The sequence below is a fragment of the Octodon degus genome, unplaced genomic scaffold, assembly GCF_000260255.1.
Source record: "Octodon degus isolate 3935 unplaced genomic scaffold, OctDeg1.0 scaffold00111, whole genome shotgun sequence".
Taxonomy (NCBI): domain Eukaryota; kingdom Metazoa; phylum Chordata; class Mammalia; order Rodentia; family Octodontidae; genus Octodon; species Octodon degus.
Genome location: NW_004524687.1, coordinates 8,741,524 through 8,762,252, shown reverse-complemented (window position 1 = coordinate 8,762,252; position 20,729 = coordinate 8,741,524). Strand labels below are relative to the sequence as shown.

At 39.8% G+C, this 20,729-nt stretch overlaps 1 protein-coding gene across 1 annotated transcript in view; it reads right to left on the bottom strand.

The window, feature by feature from the left end:
- Nucleotides 1-20,729, bottom strand: part of Kif27 (kinesin family member 27) — a gene marked incomplete at its 3' end in the record, with an annotated part of 192,927 nt that overhangs the window by 165,820 nt on the left and 6,378 nt on the right. Inside the window, exons 2-3 of the mRNA XM_023699173.1 lie at nucleotides 16,213-16,413; nucleotides 9,245-10,203 (exon numbers count right to left, since the gene is read on the bottom strand). Coding sequence (XP_023554941.1) covers nucleotides 9,245-10,203; nucleotides 16,213-16,413 — 1,160 coding nt within the window. The remainder of the gene's footprint in view (nucleotides 1-9,244; nucleotides 10,204-16,212; nucleotides 16,414-20,729) is intronic.

The window sequence follows — 20,729 nt, the reverse complement described above, 5'->3', positions numbered from 1 at the left end:
CCTGTAGACCCTGTAATAAAATTAAAAAGAAAAAAGAAAAGAAAAGAAATAGGCAAAAGAAAGAAACATGTTTCACAGAAGAAAAAATACAAATGGTCAACAAATACATGGGAAAAATGTTCAACAACTCTGGCCATAGGGAAAATAAAAATTACAATGCTAAGATTCCTCTTATTCCAGAAAAAATAGCAATCATTAAGAAATGCAATAATAACAAACATTGCTGGGGTATGGTGATAGAAGAACCCTCCATTATTGATAGGAATGTAAACTAGGACAACTGTTATGGAAATCAATATGGAGATTATCTCAGAGATTTCTTAAAGATCCTAAATTAGAAATTCCATGTGACTCTGGGATGTCTGCTAGGGATCTTCCCCAAAGAGCTAAAGACATCAAAGGACAGTGATACACACATGCCAGTGTTTACAGCAGCACACTTCATACTAGCTAAATCCTGGAAACAGTCTGGTGATTATTGGTGTCTGTTATTTTTTTGCATTGCTGGGACAAAATACCCAACACCCAAAGTTAAAGGAGGAATGCCTTACTATAGCTCAAAGCTTATAGATGTTTCAGTTCATAGTCTGGTTAGGTCCAGGGCAGGGTGGCATAACAGAGAGTCCTCACAGAGGAGAAAGAGCCCATGGCAGACAGAAGGCAGCAAAGCAGCAAGCAATGGCAGCAGCACTCTTTCTGCCCCTTGTATTCTATGCAGGTTACCTGCCCTTAGAACAGGTATCACTCACATCCAGGACAGGGCACTCTTAATTCTAGTGTTCGACCATTAATCCCAACGTCGAACGTGTATATCGTGTAAGCTTGAGTGAGGTACACCCAGATAATCACTTATGCTCTTTGTCATGAAATTTAACCTTCTTCATGCTCATGCTATCACACAGACCCTGAATCAAGCCACCTCCAGAAAGTCCTACCTGTGACTACAGGAGGCTTTGCGGGACATCAACCTTTTTTTTTTTTTTTTTCCAGAACCGGGGATTGAACTCAGGCAAGCTCTTATTCTCCTGAGCTACCTCCCCAGCACCAACTATATCCCCAGCCCCTTCAGGGACATCTAGATACAAGCCATAACCACTGAATAAAGACAATGTGGTATCTATATATAATGAAATGCCAGATTTGAGAAATCTGTAGGAAAGTGGACACATACAGAAAATATAATGTTGAGTGAAATAAACCAGACACATAAGCTTAAATACCATATGGCATCTCTCATTTGAGTGAGGCAAAGTACAAAATAAAGTGAGTAATAAGGACGGACAGAACGGGACAAAAAGGGACTTCTTACAATAGAGACGGGGCCCAAGGGAAAAAGCAAGAGGGGTAAGGGGGAAAGGGGGAAGGAAAAATAAGTAAAATAAAAATGTGTCATGTGCAGAAACCTCAATTAATGTAAAAACTGTATGTCACAACAAGAGCTAAGATTAATAATATCAACAAGAATGAAAAATGAGATAAGTGAATTGGAGGAGGAGGGAGGAAAAGAGAAGGAGAGGGAATATTTTTTAAAAAGAGACAAGTTGCATTTACATGTAACCACTCCCCAAGAAGATTGTAAACGGCATTATCTGCAAGCATGTACTAAGAAAAAAATTCAGAATACCAACTGAACCATCAAGGGTACAATCTAGTCCATTAGGAGGTTCAACTAAGTGGCTACAGAATCTTTGCCTGGGGAAGTTCCACCTTACTTCACTGAGTTGAAGGATTAGGTCAAGCCAAGGGGCTTTGTCCCTTTCTCCCTAATAAGTTAACAGGTTCTAATATGGACAAAAAGCCCCAAGGGGGTTTTCTTCTGTGCTTCTGTAAATAAAGCCAGAACAGCACTAAGTGGACAAAGATGTTGTCTAGTCTGTCGTAGCGTCTCCCACGGGACACTTTAGGCATCCTCGGTTCACCTCTTTCTGCCTGGCATGCCATATTAAAGAATCAAGACTTAACTGTCTTTTTCTCTTTATAGGCCCCAAGCCATGCCAATGAGAAAACTCATAGACTCAACACAATGCAGGTTTTTCCAGCTTTGCCACCAGACTATATTCTTAATGAGTGGGAAAGGTTTGATCCTGACAATTTAAAACAGGAACAGCTTATCTACTATTGCAATACAGTTTGACTTCAGTACAAACTGTGAGGTGGTGAGAGATGGTTATTGGATGGTACTAAATTATGAGACTATTCGCCAGCTATAGTATTTCTATTAAAATACTAAAGAATGAAATCCCTTACATACAGGCTTTTGCAATGCTATCACAAGAAAGGCTCAAGGGCTGGTAAGATAGCTCAGTGGACTAAACTCCTGTTTAGGCAAGCACAGGGACTGGGGTTGTATCCCCAGCACCAACGCCCTGCCCCAGGGCATGCTGAGCTGGCCACCAAGACCAGGTGTGGTGGTACATGCCTGTAATTCCAGTGCTAGGGAGACTGAAAACAGGAGAATCACTACAAGTCCAAGATTCACAGTGAGACCCTGGAAGATAGAAGAAAGAAGAAGGAAGGAAGGAAGGAAGGAAGGAAGGAAGGAAGGAAGGAAGGAAGGAAGGAAGGACGGACGGACGGACGGCAGGACAGCAGGACAGCAGGACGGCTGGCAGGCAGGCTCAAAACTAAAGAGGACATCTCTGTCCAGGAACATATATTTGTCTCTCAGGGGATGTGAGTCTCTCTGATGTGTCTGATGATACTGGGAGGTCTCTTCTACTTCCTCCTCCTCGTAGTCTCCAAGACTATAAAATCAGCCCCCTTTTTCCATTACAGATGTATAAGAAGTGAAAAACTATGTAAATGAATAAGGTGCTTTAAGAAGGGAAATTAACCATCCTAGAAAGGTTATTCTCCCTTCAACAGAACCAAACTGGGACTGTAATACTAGTAGGGGACTACAAATGATGTCTGATATAATAACTGCTTTTACGCAGGAGCTAAAGAGGTGTGTGAGCCTTTCATAAATATATAGATCCATCTTCCAGGGAGGAAGAAGCACTAGTGGGACATCATTTCACCCATCAACCAGACTCAGATATTTGGCATAGTCTCCAAAAGCTTTATATGACTCTACAGACACCTATGGCCTAGCTGTGGACATGGACTTTTCTGTGGTTCAACAACCAGGAACCAGAGGAGGGACCAAAAAAAAAAAAAAAAAAAGAGGCTATAATTACAGCTGTCATAATTGGCAATGCTTTAAACCCACCCAGGACATCTGGGGAAAAACCCAGAGATGACCTGGAAAAGTGCCCCTGTTTGAAGTGCATGAGGATTGGACACTCATGAGATAACTCATAAGACTGAGGCAAGAAATTGCCTCAAACATATTTGGAACCTGTTCTAAATGTGAAACAGCTCATTGTGCCCGATTCATGTCACTGGAGCTCTGACTGTCCCCTCTCCTAGAAATGGAGAAAGTCAGCCAGAACCCTCTCATTTCCTCAACTTGTAATTCCCCTGTCCAAAAATAGCATCATCTCCCCCAAGGAACTCTGGGTAATCTTAAGTTTCATGGGTGAGTCAATTCAACTTCTGACTGATACAGGGGCAACTCATTTGTTGATTTTCTTCTCAGGAAAATTCTCCTTTGGGTCTACTGCCATAGTTGGAGTCAAAAGAACCCCTAGTTAGATATTCTTTATTCATCTAGTTACATGTCCCTTTGAAGGCCAAATGTTTAACCCTGAGTTTGGTTAAAAGGATTCTGGTGGTATTTAGAAAACAAATTGGTCCTTTCTCAAGGGACACAGTGAAGGCTATGAATACTTTGATTCCCTCCATAAGGCACAAGAAGCTACATTAGAAATGGTCACTCAAGGGCCTGGGAAATGGCTCAGTGGAATAAGTGCTTCCCTGGCAAGTGCAAAGGCTTGAGTTCAATCCCCAGTTCCGCAAAAAAAAAAAAAAGAAAGAAAGAAATGGTCACTCAAGTTCTCACAAGACTAGGCCTGACAGGTCTACAAAACTTGCGTGTTCTGTGTCAACATTTACCTGGTTAAGCTCACAATGCCTCTTTTATTATAACATGTACAGAAGACATGGACATACCATGAGGATGACAGGCAATTAGACTTCAGTCATATGTCACCATGTGGACAATTTAAACAAATGTTGGTTCTTATTGACACCATTTCAAGCCAGACTGAAGCCCCTTCTACTTACTTGTTCAAGAGAAGCAGTAAAGGTGCTTCATAAAGAAGTCATTCCTAGACTTTAACTGCCCGACTTCCACAATGACAACAGACTTCGACCTCTCAAAAAAAACTTGAGGGTTGGTAAAGGCTTTAGGAATAAAGTACTGCTTCCATCCAATTTGGCAGCCTTCATCTCTGGAAAGGTAAAAAGAGCCAAAGACAACCTAAAGCAAGCTCTGGCAAAATTTTGCCAAAAGACATCCGAGTCCTGGCTCCAACTGCTGCCAACAGTGCTCATCAGGTTAGGTAACATGACAAAAACTGGGTTATATTTGAGTCATTGGAGATGTTATATGAAGGCTATTTCTATCTTTTGATTTGCTAGTAGACCCAGAGAGCACAAGACTATTACAGTGTCTCATTAATCTAAGACAAATACTACAGGCCATCCAATTGTATGAGAACAGTTTCCTACTAACACCTGGCCCAGAGGACCACATACGGTCCATCCTGCAGAACGAGTGTTCATAAAAATGTAAGGAGAAAGGACTTTTGCTGCCCAATTAAAGCCAAAATGGAAGGGTTCCTTTCTTTTCAGTGATCCTTACAACAACCACTGCAGTAAAGGTGGCAGAGATAGATTATTGGGTTCATCATTTTAGAATAAAGCCAATCCCACCTGAACTGTGTGAAGAACATGAAAACCCAAAAAGAGAAAGCTACTCCTGTGAACCTCTAGAAGATGTGAGATTTCTCTTCAACAAGCAAGATTCCAATGCTGCTACATGAAACATGAAACTCTGACCTGTTCCTCATATCTGGGCTTATAGTGAAGTTTCTTTCTACTGTCAAACACACAGCTCAATGGTCATTAACTCTTTTTGTTTCCTGACAGGTATTCTTTCTTCACCCATCCAGTGAACCACAGGACTCCAAAGTAGTTGGACAGCATATAACCCCAGCAGGTAGAGTCTACAGCCCCTTCTAGCTTGAAGAAGCTGCAGAAGACAGAGACCTCAACTGCCTTAGTACCCCATAAAGAATTATGGGGACTTGAATCTCAGGGGGAAAAGAGATAGGCGATTAGGGTCTGGTGAAGCTGGCTGGGGAAGTAGGTGTGACCTTATGATTACAAGATCTCCGAATATATGAGAACACTTCCCAATGCCCTGAGCATGGACTTCTCAGAATCCAAGCAGGTTTACAATAGGATGGCCTAGACCTCACATCAGCCTGAGGGATGGAATCCCAACCACCTCTAAAGACCTGTATACAGAAGTTTTGAAAGGTTTCCTCAAGATTCCAACATCATAAGAGAACACAGATGCTTAATGGTCATTATTATGGCTCATTATATGAGCTCGCTATTATGGCTTTCCTCATGAAAGCCCACCCTGTGTCCTTCAGGGTATACTCTTACATTGCCTCTTCCTCTTTGATTTAGTTTAAGCTTGCTTTGCAAGGTCAGTTTCTCCCTCATGTTTCACTTTTACTTTTTCAAATAAATTCTACTACTGTTCTGTGTTCATTTTGCTCAATTCTTTGAGATGAGAAGAACCTCCAGAAGGAGAGGCGAGCAACCCAAAACCCAGTGAAGTTTACTCGGAGAGCCACTTTCAGAAGGACCTACCCAGTAACAATCTGGCAGCTTTTAAAAAAGGATAAAATGGTTAAGTTCAAGATGACGTTAACTTCCCAGCAATAATCTGGCTGTCTGTGAAATAGCTTCCAATCTTATCCTGGCCAGGAGTTTTTAAATTAAGTACTTACCTTCTTTCCAAAGAGACTCAAACAGGGCTAAGAAAAGATACTATTCCTGCTTCTCCTTCTCTAAACTAGCCCCACAACCTTGCCTAACAATTTCCCTAGGCAGTCAAATGTACTGAGCTGGTTCTTGGTAACCCTAGCTATGACTATTAAGTCCAAAGCCGTAGCTTGATGTGTATTCAAGGCCCAGGGAGGGAAGAGGTAATAACAATCTAGCATTTTCTGAGTCTTCTACTAGCTAGGCATCCTTCTCACTGCTTTATGGGAGCTAAGGCTTTAATGTTTATTTGTTTAACAGTAGCAAGGGCTGGCCAAATTGCTCAGCAGATTAAAGTGCCTGCTTAGACAGAGCGCAGCTTCTGGGGTTTGATCCCTGGTGTGCTGTGCTGGCCCTGTCCCTGGGGCATGGTGAGACTGTAACTGAGACTGGGCATGGTGGCACATGCCTGTAATCCCAGCTCTTGCGAGGCTGAACACAGGTGGATCACTATGAGTCTGGTCTACATAGTGATACCCTATAGATCCTGTAAACCCTTACTAAAATGCAAAAAGAAAAAGAAAAAAAATGTAGCGTAAAAAAAAAGTAGCAAACTTTTATAAAAGGTAGAAAAAGAAACAGGTTCTACAGAGCAAGTTTGAGCCAAGTAAAATTAAGAAAAGACATATACCCTGATGCGTGAGGGTAGACCAGCACAGAAGAACACAATGTCTTTTTTTTTTTTTTTTTTTTGTACTGGGGATTGAACTCAGGATCTTACCCTTGCCAGGGAGGCACTTAAGCTATTGGCTGCAGGCAGGTACTTATTTCCCTGGATCCACAGTGGCTTTTGAGGCAGTCTCACTACGTAACCCATGTTGCCCTCAAATTCAGAGTTCCTCCTGCCTCGGCCTCCTAGGTGGGATTACAGACATGCACTACTATGCCCAGCCTTTGATCTTCATGACAAGAGCCAAAGGTAGGTAATATTGTTTCTGCTTTACAGATGGTGAAAGTGAAGTACAGAATGGTCAAACATATGGTGTGGGCCACAGACTGAGGTCATAAGCAGAGAAGGCAGGATTCAAGTCTAGGGAGTTTGGTATCCATGTGCCTGTTTTCCAGGCTATCAAAGAAAAGAAAGTATTTAAAAAAAATTTTTTTTTGTTTAAAGAGATATATGACGTAAGGAATTTTATCAGTCATTTCTCCATCTGCTACCCAGTAGAACCCAAGATTACTACCCCTGCAAGTTCTCATACTAAAAAAGAAGAGGAAGAAGAAGAAGAAAGAGGATGAGGAAGGAGGTTCACTTCTAAAAGCTGGGCCATACTTACTACTGTCTCTCACTGTAAGATTTACTTACTACAGCTCAGCAAAATATGGATTATTCTGCTGAATTCATGCACCTACAATATTTAAATGGCAATAGAATACCCTTCTCTGACAAAACTAAACAAAAAAGGGGATAAAAATGAAGGACCATTTTGTATATACAAAATAGGACAGATATACAGCTACTGTCTCTTAATTCAATGAGAAGATTTGTACTAATAGTGATTAGACAGGGTATCATGTCTGCATCTTGTACTATGAATAACCACTATGAAGACAACAGTATGCGATGTATTAATTATTGAAACTGTGCTACTAATCGGTTTTGAAACTGTCCCATTGCTATTTGTTTCTCAATAAAATTAATTTAAAAAAAGATTTACTTAATAGCACTCCCAAAGTTCTGGGAATTTAGTATGTTCCAAAATAATCTTATCATGATAACCTTTTTTCAGCAAGACTATTAATATCTTTACAAAGTCCTAATCCGGAGCAAATGTAAATTTTAGTTTCCAGCAGATGGAGAGGAAGTTACTGTCTTTCCCCTCTCAAAAAATGGTTTCTACGGGCCTCCAATTTCAGCCCCCAAGAAGCGTGAAGGAAGAACAGCTCCTACCACCAGGGCCTGCAGGTGTCCTGAAGTCCAGGCTTCCCACTATCTGCTTGTTCTGTTCTAGTGATTTCTTACACTAATGAGAAAAGGTCTACTTGCTCTGTGCAGGAAACATGTAGGGCAGTTACTACTCTTCAAAAAGAAAGAAAAAGAAACCACTATGTTAAAAACACTTTAAATATTCTAAATATTTAATATACATTTAAATAGTAAAGGCTTTGTAACACTGCAGCAGCTCTTATGATGAATCCTTCCAGGGTATTCCTTGACCCCACTGAGGGCAGCCTTAAGTTCAAAAAATATTTTCATAATACTAAGACAATATTTGCCTTTTTCACCATGCCGACCCATGTGCTCATGGAATGAAACAAATGAGGGGTAAATCTGTTCTCTCTTGTCACACAATCTTATACAACAAATGTTTTCTTGAACAGTAACTGAAAAATATAATTCTTAACTCAATACATACATCTATAATATGCCTCCATGAACATACCTACACCACCCCAAATATTAACAAGTAAATTGATTTGTATTTTTAAAAAATCTATACTTTAAACTCAAGGGAGTAAGTATTGTTTTTCTTTAAAATACAATGGTACAGTAGCTCGTGCCTAACCCTAGCCACTCAGGAGACTGAGACAGGAGGACTGCAAATCTGAGACAGCCTAAGAAACTTAGTCCCTGTTTCTATTTTTGAAGGTGGGGGGATGAAGGTGGTGGGAATTCAGGAAACATATCCAGGACCTTGTGCTTTCCAGGCAGACATTATGAGTCCCTGTCTCAAATGATGAAATAAAAGGGCCAGAATGTAACTCAGCACTAGGCTTACCTTGCATGTGCAAGGCCCTCCTTGGGCTCAAGCCACAGTCACAGGAAGAAAAAGGAACCACAGACCCACCATGGGAGAAAAACTCAAGAAAACATGATTTTGCTTCTAAAAATGTGTTCCTTTTTATCCTTTAAATTGATAGAAAGGCCCCTAAAGTTTCAGTTAATAAATAGAAGACATTAAAATGCACTTTAATCAAATGGGACAGAAAGGGACTGGTGAGATAGCTCAGCGGACTAAACACCTGCTTAGGCAAGCTCAGGGACCAGGGTTTGATTCCCAGCACCACATGCTGTACCGCCCCCACCTCCGGGCGTGCTTAGCAGTGGCCAGTGCTGGAGAGGCTGAAAACAGGAGGATCACAAGTCTGGGTACATAGTGAGACCCTATACCAAATACAGAGAGAGACAGAGACAGACAGACAGAGAGAGAGAGAGAGAGAGAGAGAGAGAGAGAGATCAGAGAAAGGCAAGTAAGATTTAACATACAATCTTTTTAAAAAATTCTCATGTTCTAATATGACCTAGAATTTACAAATGTCATCTCTGAATAAATTACTCATAAAAGTAATGTCTATGTACCTGGTATTTCTTAAGCTCTCTCTTGAGCTGGAGAACTGTGCTATGCTGGGGTCCTTCTTCTTGGTTTCCAATGCCTTGGCTTCCTCGCAGTGAGGTGATGGCAGCCTTCCTGACCTCCTGAGTCATGTTAAACCACTCCTGCAGTTTGTGCTGCTGCTGGTGGTTTAATCTGACAGCATTTTTTAAGTCTGCCAGGAAGGTAAAGGCTTCCTCTATACAATTTTGGTAACCCAGACATTCCCCTTGTAGCTGAGCTACTTGCTCTTCCAGAGACTGGATCCTGTTTTTATCAAGTGTGCCCTCCTGAGGTATCTGACTAGTTTGACTGATACTAGTCTGCTGGCTTTGCAAAGCTTCTCGAAGCAACTTAATTTCAAATTCCATCTCATCCATACGGTCTGACTCAGGGCTAAAGTTCAAAGTGGGCTTGTTTCTAATGTTCCGGGCTCTATTGGCATATTTGAGAGAATTTAAAGACTCATCAAACTCTGAGGAGGAAGGGCTGACACATGTGATCATGACAGTCTTGGCGCTGCCTCCCAGGGAATCTTTCAGCAGCCGGGTAATTTTAGCATCCCTGTATGGAATATGTGAACTCTTCCTGCGCGGGTCCCCGAGGGCGCTTATCACATTTCCTAAAGCCAACAACCCACTGTTGATTTGAATGGATTCTTTGAATCGTTCACCAGTATTTCCTGTTTTGGTTACTCTTTCGGATCCAGCCAAATCCACAAAGTGAAACTTGGAGACAATTCGCCGATGCGTGTACCATGATCCATCTTCACCCGCCTCCAGATTTCTCTCCACTTGACAGATGCTGATGGTGAAAATCACATGCGATCTGCTGGAGTGCTCATTCATCTGGGTGGTCCCTGTGTGTCGAGCCGCGTTCCCCATCTCCAGAAGACTCATCACTTCATCCACACTCTCCACGTGGCATTCCTTGGCCCCAACAATCACTTAAAACAGCAACAGCAAGTTTAAAACCAGGTTCACATCAAATCCAGTATAGCAAATAAACTACACACCAGTTAGTATTTGCTTAAGAGCCCAGTACAATCCTGTAAACACAATCAACAGCACTGCAAACAGTACCATCAGCAACACTGTTAGCTTTAGAAAATATCTGAAAAGAATCATTTCAGGGCTGGTCAAATAGCTCAGCAGATTAAAGCACCTGCAAGCAAGTGCAGGGGCCGGGTTTCGGGGCCGGGTTTTGATCCCCGGGCCTGATGTGCTGGCCCCACCACCAGGGCACGCTGAGACAGCAACTGAGACTGGGCGTGGTGAGATTGAACCCCTGGCCTGCACTCATTTTGGTGTTTAAAAGATATTCTTTTTTAAAAAAAGATTTGGTTTCTCTAGAGTCAGATACCACATTTTATTAGGGGTTTTTTGTTTGTTTTGTTTTTGTACCAGGGATCAAAGAACTTGAGCTTGGCAGGCAGGCATTTATGCCACTGAGCTATCTCTCCTGCCCACCACACTTTATTATTTAAAATGACTAACTACAAAATGGTCCTTCATTTATATCACCCCCCCCTTTTGTTGTTGTTGTTGTTGTTTTGGTGGAACCGGGGATTGAATTCAGACCCTTGCGCTTGCCAGGCAAGTGCTTATTCTACTGAGCCATCTCCCTGGCCCTATATTCCCCTTTTTGTGTTTTGTTTTATATGCATATACAAAATAGGATAGATATACAGCTACTTTCTCTTAGTTCAATGAGAAGATATATACTAAGATTGCTTAGACAAGATATCACGTCTGCATCTTGTACTCTGAATAACTACTACAAGGGCCTGGGGAAATAGCTCAGTAGAATAAGCACTTGCCTGGCAAGCACAAGGGCCTGAGTTCAATACCTGGTTCCGAAAAAAAAAAACAAAGACAACAATATGCAATGTATATATTATTGTAACTGTCCTACTAACCTGTTTTGAAACTTTCATTGCTATTTCTTTCACATTAAAATTAATAAAAAATTAAAAAATAAATAAAACAAACTATTTTAAACAACTAAAAAAGAGCCAAGAATAAAAATTTAAGGTTCCTTGAAAGCAAGGAGTAATATGCAACTATATGTCCAATCTTACATAACTATATCTGTTAATGTGAGCAACAGATTTGAGGATAAAATAGATAACATATCGACCATTGTTAATTATTCTTGTTTGAAAATCTGTAACATGCCCTGTTTCTTTGTTTCTGAATTTTGTTCTTGCTTTGCTTTTACCTTTCAAAATAAAATTAAATTAAATTAAATTAAAAAAGAAAATATCCCGTTAAAAAAATAAAATAAAATGACTAAAGAAAAACTCTTGTGCTGAAGGTACAGCACGTGCTATGAAGGTAAGCATGTGCTATTTCAATCCTCAAGCACCAAAAGCAAATAAACTAACCCCTCACTGTTTCAATATTTTGACTTGTAAATTAATTTAAACTATATTAACTAAATATATAAATCAGAAGTTAGTCAGTAGTAAATTCATCAAATTAGTTTCTTTTCAATTTTGTTAATATTCAAGCCATGTTTGGCTTAGGGTTTTTTTGTATTGTAAAGGCATAATCAATGTTTAAATAAAGATTTCAATATAAATAAAATAGGCAGGTTTTTGGGAAATGTGCTCTCACTACGTAGTTCAGTCTGGGCTCAAATTCATGGCAATTTCCTGCCTCAGCCTCCCATGTGCTGGGATTACAGGCATAAGCCATCAAGCCTGGCAAAGTCATTCATTTAAAAACAGATACATTGTATACTATCAGAGTATATAAGATAACAGAGAAGGCAATCTTTTTTTTTTTTTTTTTTTTTTTTTTTTTTCCCAAGCCCTTATTCTACTGAGCTATCTCCCCAGCCCTGAGAAGGCAATTTTAAAACAGCAAAACACTTTCTACTTCAATGGAAGAGTAAGCAATTCAAACATAACTTAGGCTTACTAGATGCATTAATCATATCGAAAGATTTTTTTAAGGAAAAAAACAGGTATATTTGGGATTTCAGCCAGAGGAATAAAGCTCCTGATTCCTTGCTTGAATTATAGTGTCTTCGGGGACCCATATCATAACTCACCAGGTCACTGTTCCTCTGAAAAAATGACCACTTCACTTACCTCAGTTGAGAAATTTAATTTGTTTCACAATTTTCAAAAAGATGGCCACATTTGTGTATTTGTATGGGAAAGATAGCTGTGGCCCTGTGTGTCACCCATTGTAGACTGCGAAACAAAAAACTCTGCCAAATGTTTTTGTTTGTGAACCAAATAGTGTGCAAACAAGCATGCCTGAACCAAAGTACCAGTGTATTTCCATCATGACACTTTTTAACAACCTAGTTCAAGTTCTAAAGAACTTATGGCACAAACAGGCAGTACTAAAATATAAGGATTTATATACCATGGCACTTAACCATAAAACACAATTTAACTTTCACTATTCCATTTATGAGTCACCTAGTTTCATTTAAAAAAAGAAAAGAAAAAACAATAATATCAATACTTAGGTCCCATGCTAGGCCAATTAAATCAGAATCTCCAAAAAGTGGGGATTTTTTTTTAAAGTAGACATTATTGCTTCAGAGAAGTACTTAAGAAATTTGTCAAACCAGTGCATTTTGGTTGAAAGGAACACTATATGAGATACACAGGAATTTATCCTCAGGCAATTTATGTCTGTCCAAGATTTCTGCAGGATTGATATTAGTTTTGGAATATTTTGATCATCAAGTTTATTAGGAATAGTGTACACTTCTGTGTTGTTTAATGTTTTACAATCAGCATACATTATTTCAGATAAAAGGTAAAAACATTCAATAATTACATTACGTATGATAAAAAGGTTAGAACGTCAGTCTGAATTCTGCCCAGAAGAGATAAACAGTACTGAATTACATAAAGAGACCATACACTACCATGTTCACTTTCTTTCTAAAAAACAAAACAGAAAACAATTTCTTCAAACTTATGGGAATACCAGGGCTTCCAGGGGAAGTATAAGAATGCAAGGTTTGGTGCCAAGTGTGGTAGCACAGGTCTGGAATCCTAGCACTTGGGATTGATTACAAGTGCATTAATATCACATTAATATCAAATGTGTCTTCCAGGAGAGAAAGACGGTCAACAACAATCTTGCAATTTATTAATAATATTCAGAACCTAGAAATGGCCTACATGAGGAACAATGGGATATTGGCTACATTATTGAGACACATTCATAAGAGAAGTCACCATAGAACAGTAAAAATATTAAAAATAATGGTATGCAAAAATGCTCACAATATACATGTTAAGTGAAAAATAAGTGCCAAACTGTATGTGGGGATGCAAATACATATTTTTTTAAAAAATTATGTACATACACAAATAAATTTGGAGGGAAACATGCCAAAGAGAAACTTCAGGCTCAGGCTGTAGCCCCGTGGGAACCTGCTTGCCGAGCATGCCCAAGGCTCGGGGTCTCAGCCTCAGCACAGCAGGGGTAGAGGCTCAGGACCACACAGAAGTATTTCTAGGTTCTAGGATCAAAGAATATTTAACTTTCTCCCTAGCTTCTTTGCTTACAAAACGTTCTATGACAAACAATAAATTGTTATTTTTTTAAATCCCTGTGAAAAGGAAAGAATCTGTTCAACAGGAAGGAAAAACTTGGATGAAGAAAAGGACAAAGAGGGGCTGGTGAGATGGCTCAGTGGTCTAAAGCACCTACTTAGAACAAGCTTAGCAAAACACAGGGACCGCAGTTCAATCCCCCAGCACCACATGCCAGCCAGCCCTGCCCCCTGGTGGGCTGAGCTGGCCACACACACACACACACACACACACACAAATAAATTAAAAAAAAAAAAAGGACAAAGAAAGACGGAAAAAAAGATACATTTATGTATATATGCAGGATAGTTTGGATAACTGCACTGCTGATTTCTGCTGGTCTCTTGAAAGAAGCAGTTAACGCTTATTTTTTTAAATTTCTATTCCTTTTTCTTTTTAATTTCTTATAACTTTTTTGTTCTTGTTTGGTTTGGTTCTTTAAACCAATTTTGCAGGTTGATATCTGGTAACTTAAACAACTAATTTAAAGATAATATCATGCAATACAGAAACCATTTTAGAATTATTACTTAATTTAATGAAATTTTGTATCATTTCTAATACTTTCTTTTTCTATTCTTCTATTCCTTAAAAAATAAAAATAAAGGGCTGGTGAGATGGCTCAGTGGTCTAAAGCACCTACTTAGAACAAGCTTAGCAAAGCACAGGGACCGCTGTTCAATCCCCCAGCACCACATGCTAGCCAGCCCCGCCCCCTGGTGGACTGAGCTGGTCACGCGCGCACACACACACACACACACACACACACAAATAAATAAAATAAATAAATTTTTAAAATAGTAATAAAATAAAAAATAAAAATAAATAAAATCTTGCATTTTAACCCTATTTAATCTCCCATTTCCAACCATATGTGTATTAATGAATTTTTTTTTTTTTTTCGGAACCAGGGATTGAACTCAGGCCCTTGTGCTTGCCAGGCAAGCACTTATTCTGCTGAGCTATCTCCCCAGCCCTGTATTAATGAATGAGAGGAATAGTTTACTAGCATAGAAAGTCAGACTTTGAGAAGCATAAGGAAGGATGTCAATACAGAGTAGTAAAAACATAAACAACAAAAAAAGGTCAAAGAAACAGATGCAGTAAGACAAAAATCTAAAAGAATTCTGGATCAACTGTATGAACACCTAAAGGAAAAAGCTTTCCCTAATCTCATGGTAGCTCTGAGTGAAAAAAATATACATATGTACATACATACATACATATATAAAGCTGGACACAGTGGCACACACCTGTAATCCCAGCAGTCTGAGGGGCTGAGACAAAACAATCACAAGTTTAAACCTTCCCCAGGCAACCCAGCAATTTGAGTGCATATCAAAATAAAAAATAAGATACAGGCATGGTGGTACAAGCCTGTTATCCAAGGCTGAGGCAGGTGGATCACCGTGAGTTCAAGGCCAGCTTGTGCTACGCAGTGAGTTCAAGGCCAATGTGAACTACACAGTGAGACCAAGACTCAAAATATGGAAGAAAAAAAAATGGTGATGTAGCTCAGGAGAAAGTCTCGGGGTTAAATTCCAAGTAGCACGATAAATAAACAAAAGTGATCTCTCAGTTTCACTTGATATCAGACCAGACTATTATAGAAAATCAGTTATCTTGAAAAAATCAGTATCTTCAATTACAAACTAATAATTTCACTTTACCAAGCAGTCTGCAGAACTCAGTAATTTAAGTAAGACTGATGACAAGCTAAATGACAACGACAAGGCACTAGCAGTATAGCTCAGTGGCAGAGTGCTTGCTTCGTGTAGATTAGGCCTTGAATTGGATCCCCAGAATGACAAAAGAATAATAAACTAAAAATAATAAGTAGGGGCTAGGGAGATGGTACAGTGGGATAAGCGCTTCCCTGGCAAGCGCAAGGGTCTGAGTTCAATCCCCGGTTCCACCAATAAATAAATAAATAAGTACAAACAAATTCATTTTGTTCCTTTGTCTGTTTGTTTTTTGGGGGGCCCGCCCATTAGCTCAGTTGTTTAAGTGCCTGCTTCTAAATGAAGCAGTCAGTCTCTGGGAGCAGTGATTCGATTCCCAGATACTCAAGGCAACCCAGACCAGCGCTGGAGGCAATCTGGAGCAGCCAAAAAAAAAAAACAAAAAAAACCCTCTGTTTGTTTTTTTTTTTAACTTATTTTGGTTATCTGAGAAGTAAAACCCTCTGTTTGTTTTTTTTTAACTTATTTTGGTTATCTGAGAAGTCTCATATACTCCTGCCTCAGCCTCCTAAGTACTGTGATTATAGGTTTGTGACACCAAGCCCAATTATTTGTTTGTTTTTAAAAATTCCAGAACAGAACCAGAAACCAAGAATGAGGAATGTCTGTTTTATAAAGTGATCAGTTAGGTAGGCTACTTCACCTGTGTTTCCTTTCTCATCTTCTCGAATGTGCAGATCCTTCATGGAGGTCTCCAATTCTAGAAGATCTCTGAGGTCTTCCTTGTATACTTCTATATAGGATACTTTTATATTAAAGTCACTGCTAGGATTTTCAGAGATTCTTTGAAATATTTCTTGGATTGCTCGAGGAATGATACCCTTTTGACCCTCCACAACTGAAGCTGAAAATTTAGAAAAGGAAAACACATCTGGAACTTGCAATATAAGAAGAAGCTGTAATTTGAAATTTGTACTTACTAAATTTCTCTTACCTTTTTATTATTATTTCTCTGAAATTCATAGGAAATGTTTACATAAATTCTCTTACTCATAATTCATGCACGGATAAAGCAAATACTCAGTAGCCACTATGTGTCAAACACTATTTTAGGGCTCTGGAGTCCATCAGTTAATAAAAAAAGGAAAAAAGCCTCTGCCCCCATGGGAGCTTCAACTGTGGAGAAATATGTAAATAGCTCCAAGGAGTAAGGGACAAATGATAATGTAGTACATTAAAAAGTAGTCTGTTTAGAACAAAAACAGGGCAGTATGAAGGGACTGGGAGTGGCCTCTGGTTACATGGGAAGCTCTTGCAACTATACCTGGAAGGTCATGGTCAGTACTGTTGAGAAGATGAAAAGCATTTGAGGAAAGACTTAGAAGAGGCCCGGAGGTCACTAAGAAGGCCTTAAGCAGGTGTGTGCCAAAAACAAGGCCAGTGTGGCCAGAACAGTGGGATCAAGGGCCCAGTGGCAAAAGATGAGGACAGAGAGGTGACATGTGCCAGAACACAGAGATCCTCAAAACTTTGAGATTGGGGAGTTTGGGGGCTTTTTGTGGTTTTGCAACAGGGTTGCACTACGTCGTTCAGGCTGGCCTTGAACCCACAGTGATCCTCCTGCCTCAGCTTCCCAAGAGCTGGAATTCAGGCATGCACCACCACGCCCAGTATGTGAGTTTCATTTATTGATGTAAGAGCCATTAAAATAGGGAAGTAGTTTATGTTTACCTGAGATTTAAAAAACAAAAACAAAAAATCTCTACTTGCTGTGTTTTACAGGGTAGAAGGAGACCACATAGGAGGCTAATGTAGGATCTGGGAGTCAGAGAAACTAGAGAGTAGTCAAGACGGTGGCTCACGTGCTTGCTTGGGCAGCATACACACTGATAGTGGCTCACATCAGGCTGATATGTGGATTCTGGATTTATGTTGAGGAGGGAGCTATCAAGATGCCCCAAATAAGGACAGGCGTATCTATTACACATCAAAAACTGCCCTTCATTTTCAGAGAACTGGGTGTTAAGTCAGTTACACTATGCCCTCTCCTCCCAAACTGGGGGCAGTCAGACCTTGGGACACAGGCAAAGGCCTAGGGTTAGCCATGCCCCGAGAAAATCACTGAAAGTACACACTAACTAAAGAGATCTCTATGCTAGCAACAAAGCCATTCCACTATAATCAATCAACAACTCGAAAGGCGCACACTCACATGCACACACTTACACAGACAAGGCAGCACAATGCCTCCCAAAACATCCTGCTACCCCAAAGCTGATCCATGGGGCATCAATGGGAAGAAATCAAGCTAAACAGCTGAATTATACAAAATGATAAAACACACATACACACACACAAAAACAAATCACAAGGTGTGCAGAAAATTCAAAGATTGTATGTATTAACAAACAGACTTAATAAATACAATAATCCCTGAGCTTACAGAACATTAATAGAAAGCTATCTGAGCTGGATGTAGTGGGACATGCCTGTAATCCTAGCACTCAGGAGGTTGAGAAAGGAGGATAAAAACTTTGAGATTGGGGAGATATGTTCAAGACCAGACTGAGCTACATAGTGAGAAATCAAAACCAGAGTGAATTACATAGAGAACCCCCGTTTCAAAAATGGGAAAGAGGGGCTAGGGAGATAGTTCAATGGTCAAAGTGCCTGCCTGGTAAGTGCAAGGACCTGTGTTTAACCCCCAGTACCACATGTTATGCTGGCCCCATGCCAATTCCTGACCCCCAGTCGGGTGTGGTGGCGCATGCCTGTAATCTCAGAACTCGAGAAATCGAGACAGGAGGATTACCATGAGTCCAAGCTGTGTAGCAAGACCCTGTATCCAATGAATAAATAAATATAATTAAATTTTAAAAATTTTTAATAAGAAAAAGAAAAAACTAGCTGAAAACAATACAAAACATGACTAACCACATAGTGAAGAATTAGAGTTCATGACAGCACACAAAACACACCCAAGAGACACAAAATTCTTTTTAAAGTATGGGCAGCAGAAGTGAAGACAGAGTGTCAGACCTAGAGGATAACCAGCTGATATCAGTGACTCAGACACCTAAACGCAACAACAGAACATGGAAAATAGGTCCAACAGCTTACGGACAACTCTAAGATTACCTAGAGTTGGTAAGAAATAGTACAAATAGATGGTACAAACAGCATAAAAAGCTTGCTTATAGAAATCACAGCAGAAAACCTTCCAAGCATGGGAAAAAAATTAACATACAGATATGTGAGGAATATAGGTCTAAACAGTCAAGCTCAGAAAAGCTCTTTTCCACAATTTATCGTAATCAAAACCCCAGAAGTCCTACATAAAAATGTTTCTGTTTTGTTTGTTGTTATTGTTACTGGGAATCAAATTCAGGACCTTGCACTTGCAAGGCAGGTACTGTGCTGCTGAGGTCTTTTTCTGGGGCCTTTTTTTTTTTTTTTCTGTGTGTGTGTGTTGTCTTTTTTTTTCCGTCTGTATTTTGTCTTTTTTGTCTGTCTGTCGGCTGAGGTTAATTTTTTTGTTTTTGGTGCTGAGGACTGAACCCAGGGCTTCCAGCTTACTAAGCAAACATTCTACTTTTGAGCTAAATCCCCAGCCCCTCCCCCGTGTGTGTGTGTGTGTGTGTGTGTGCGCACGTGCGTGTGTGTGTGTGTGTGTGTGTGTGTGTGTTTTAAGACAGTGTCTCGCTCTGTAGCCCAGGCTAGCCTTGAATTCACTATGTAGCTCAAGGTGGCCTTGAACTTGAGCTTTCTGCCTCAGCCTTCTGAGTGCTGGAATGAATTACAGGTATGTAACACCATGCCCAGCAAAAAAAATTAAAAATGAAAAAAAATGAATCTTAAAAGCTGTTAGGTAAAAGCAATGAATCACTCCTAAAGGTAAACTCTTGCTCTTCCTGTGAGAGGCCTGAGGTGATCTGTGAAAATGGTTCGCTACTCTCTCGACCCAGAAAACCCCACAAAATCATGCAAATCAAGAGACTCAAATCTTCACGTTCACTTTAAGAACACATGTGAAACTGCCCAGGACACCAAAAGTATGCATATCCGAAAAGCCACCAAGTATCTAAGGATGTCACCTTAAAGAAGCAGTGTGCTTACAGTGGTGGAGTTGGTAGGTATGCCCAGGCCAAACACTGTGGCTGAACACAGGGTTGGTGGCCCAAAAAGAGTGCTGAAGTTTTGCTGCACATACTAAAAAATGCAGAGTAATGCTGAGCTTGAGAGCTTAGATGTAGATTCTCTGGTTACTGAACATATCCAGGTGAACAAAGCACCCAAGATGCGCCGCCGTACTTATAGAGTGCCTAGACAGATTAACCCATCCATGAGCTCCCCCTGCCATACTGAGATGATCCTTACTGAAAAGGAACAAACTTGGGCCGGGGAGATGGCTCAGTGGAATAAGCGCTTCCCTGGCAAGCGCAAGGACCTGAGTTCAAGCCCCAGTTTCGCAAAAAGAAAAACAAAAAAAAAAATCCTATGAGAAAAAGAAAAGGAATAAACTGTTCCCAAACCAGAGGAGGAAGATGTACAGAAGAAAAATATATCCCAGAAGAAACTGAAGAAACAAAAACTTACGGCACAGAAATAAGCATAAAATAAACGCAAATAAAATTAAAAATAAATAAGTAAAGGTAAACTCTTTAGAATTATAGCAAACTTCTCAACACAAACCTTAAAGAACAGAAGAACCTAATGTATTTTATGTCCTAAAAGAAAACAACTTCCAACTCAGACTGATAATATCCTACAAAACTATCTTTCAAAATTTATGGATAGATATAATCTTTCCACGATAAATAGCATCTTAAAAAATCATGACCAGCGCCAGTGATTTAGCTCAGTGGCACAGTGCCTGCCTGGGAACATGAAATCCTATGTCTGATTCTCAGTATCTACCCCTCGAAGTCACAACCACTAAAGGAACAATAAGCTAAGGATACATCCAGTGAAATGAATACATCAGGTAAGCAGAAACACATTAGCAGAAGCGGAGAAAAAATAAATAGGAAAATAAAGCAATGACAGAAATAAGTCAACACTTTTAACTAATATCTCAATGTAAATGGACTCACAAGAGTAATTCAAATTCAAAACTTCTACAAGGAAGGAAATTATAAAGATCAGAATAGAATAGGAAATTAATGAAATTGAGACTAAAAACAAAAACAAGGGCCGGGAGACAGCTCAGCAGACTAAGTG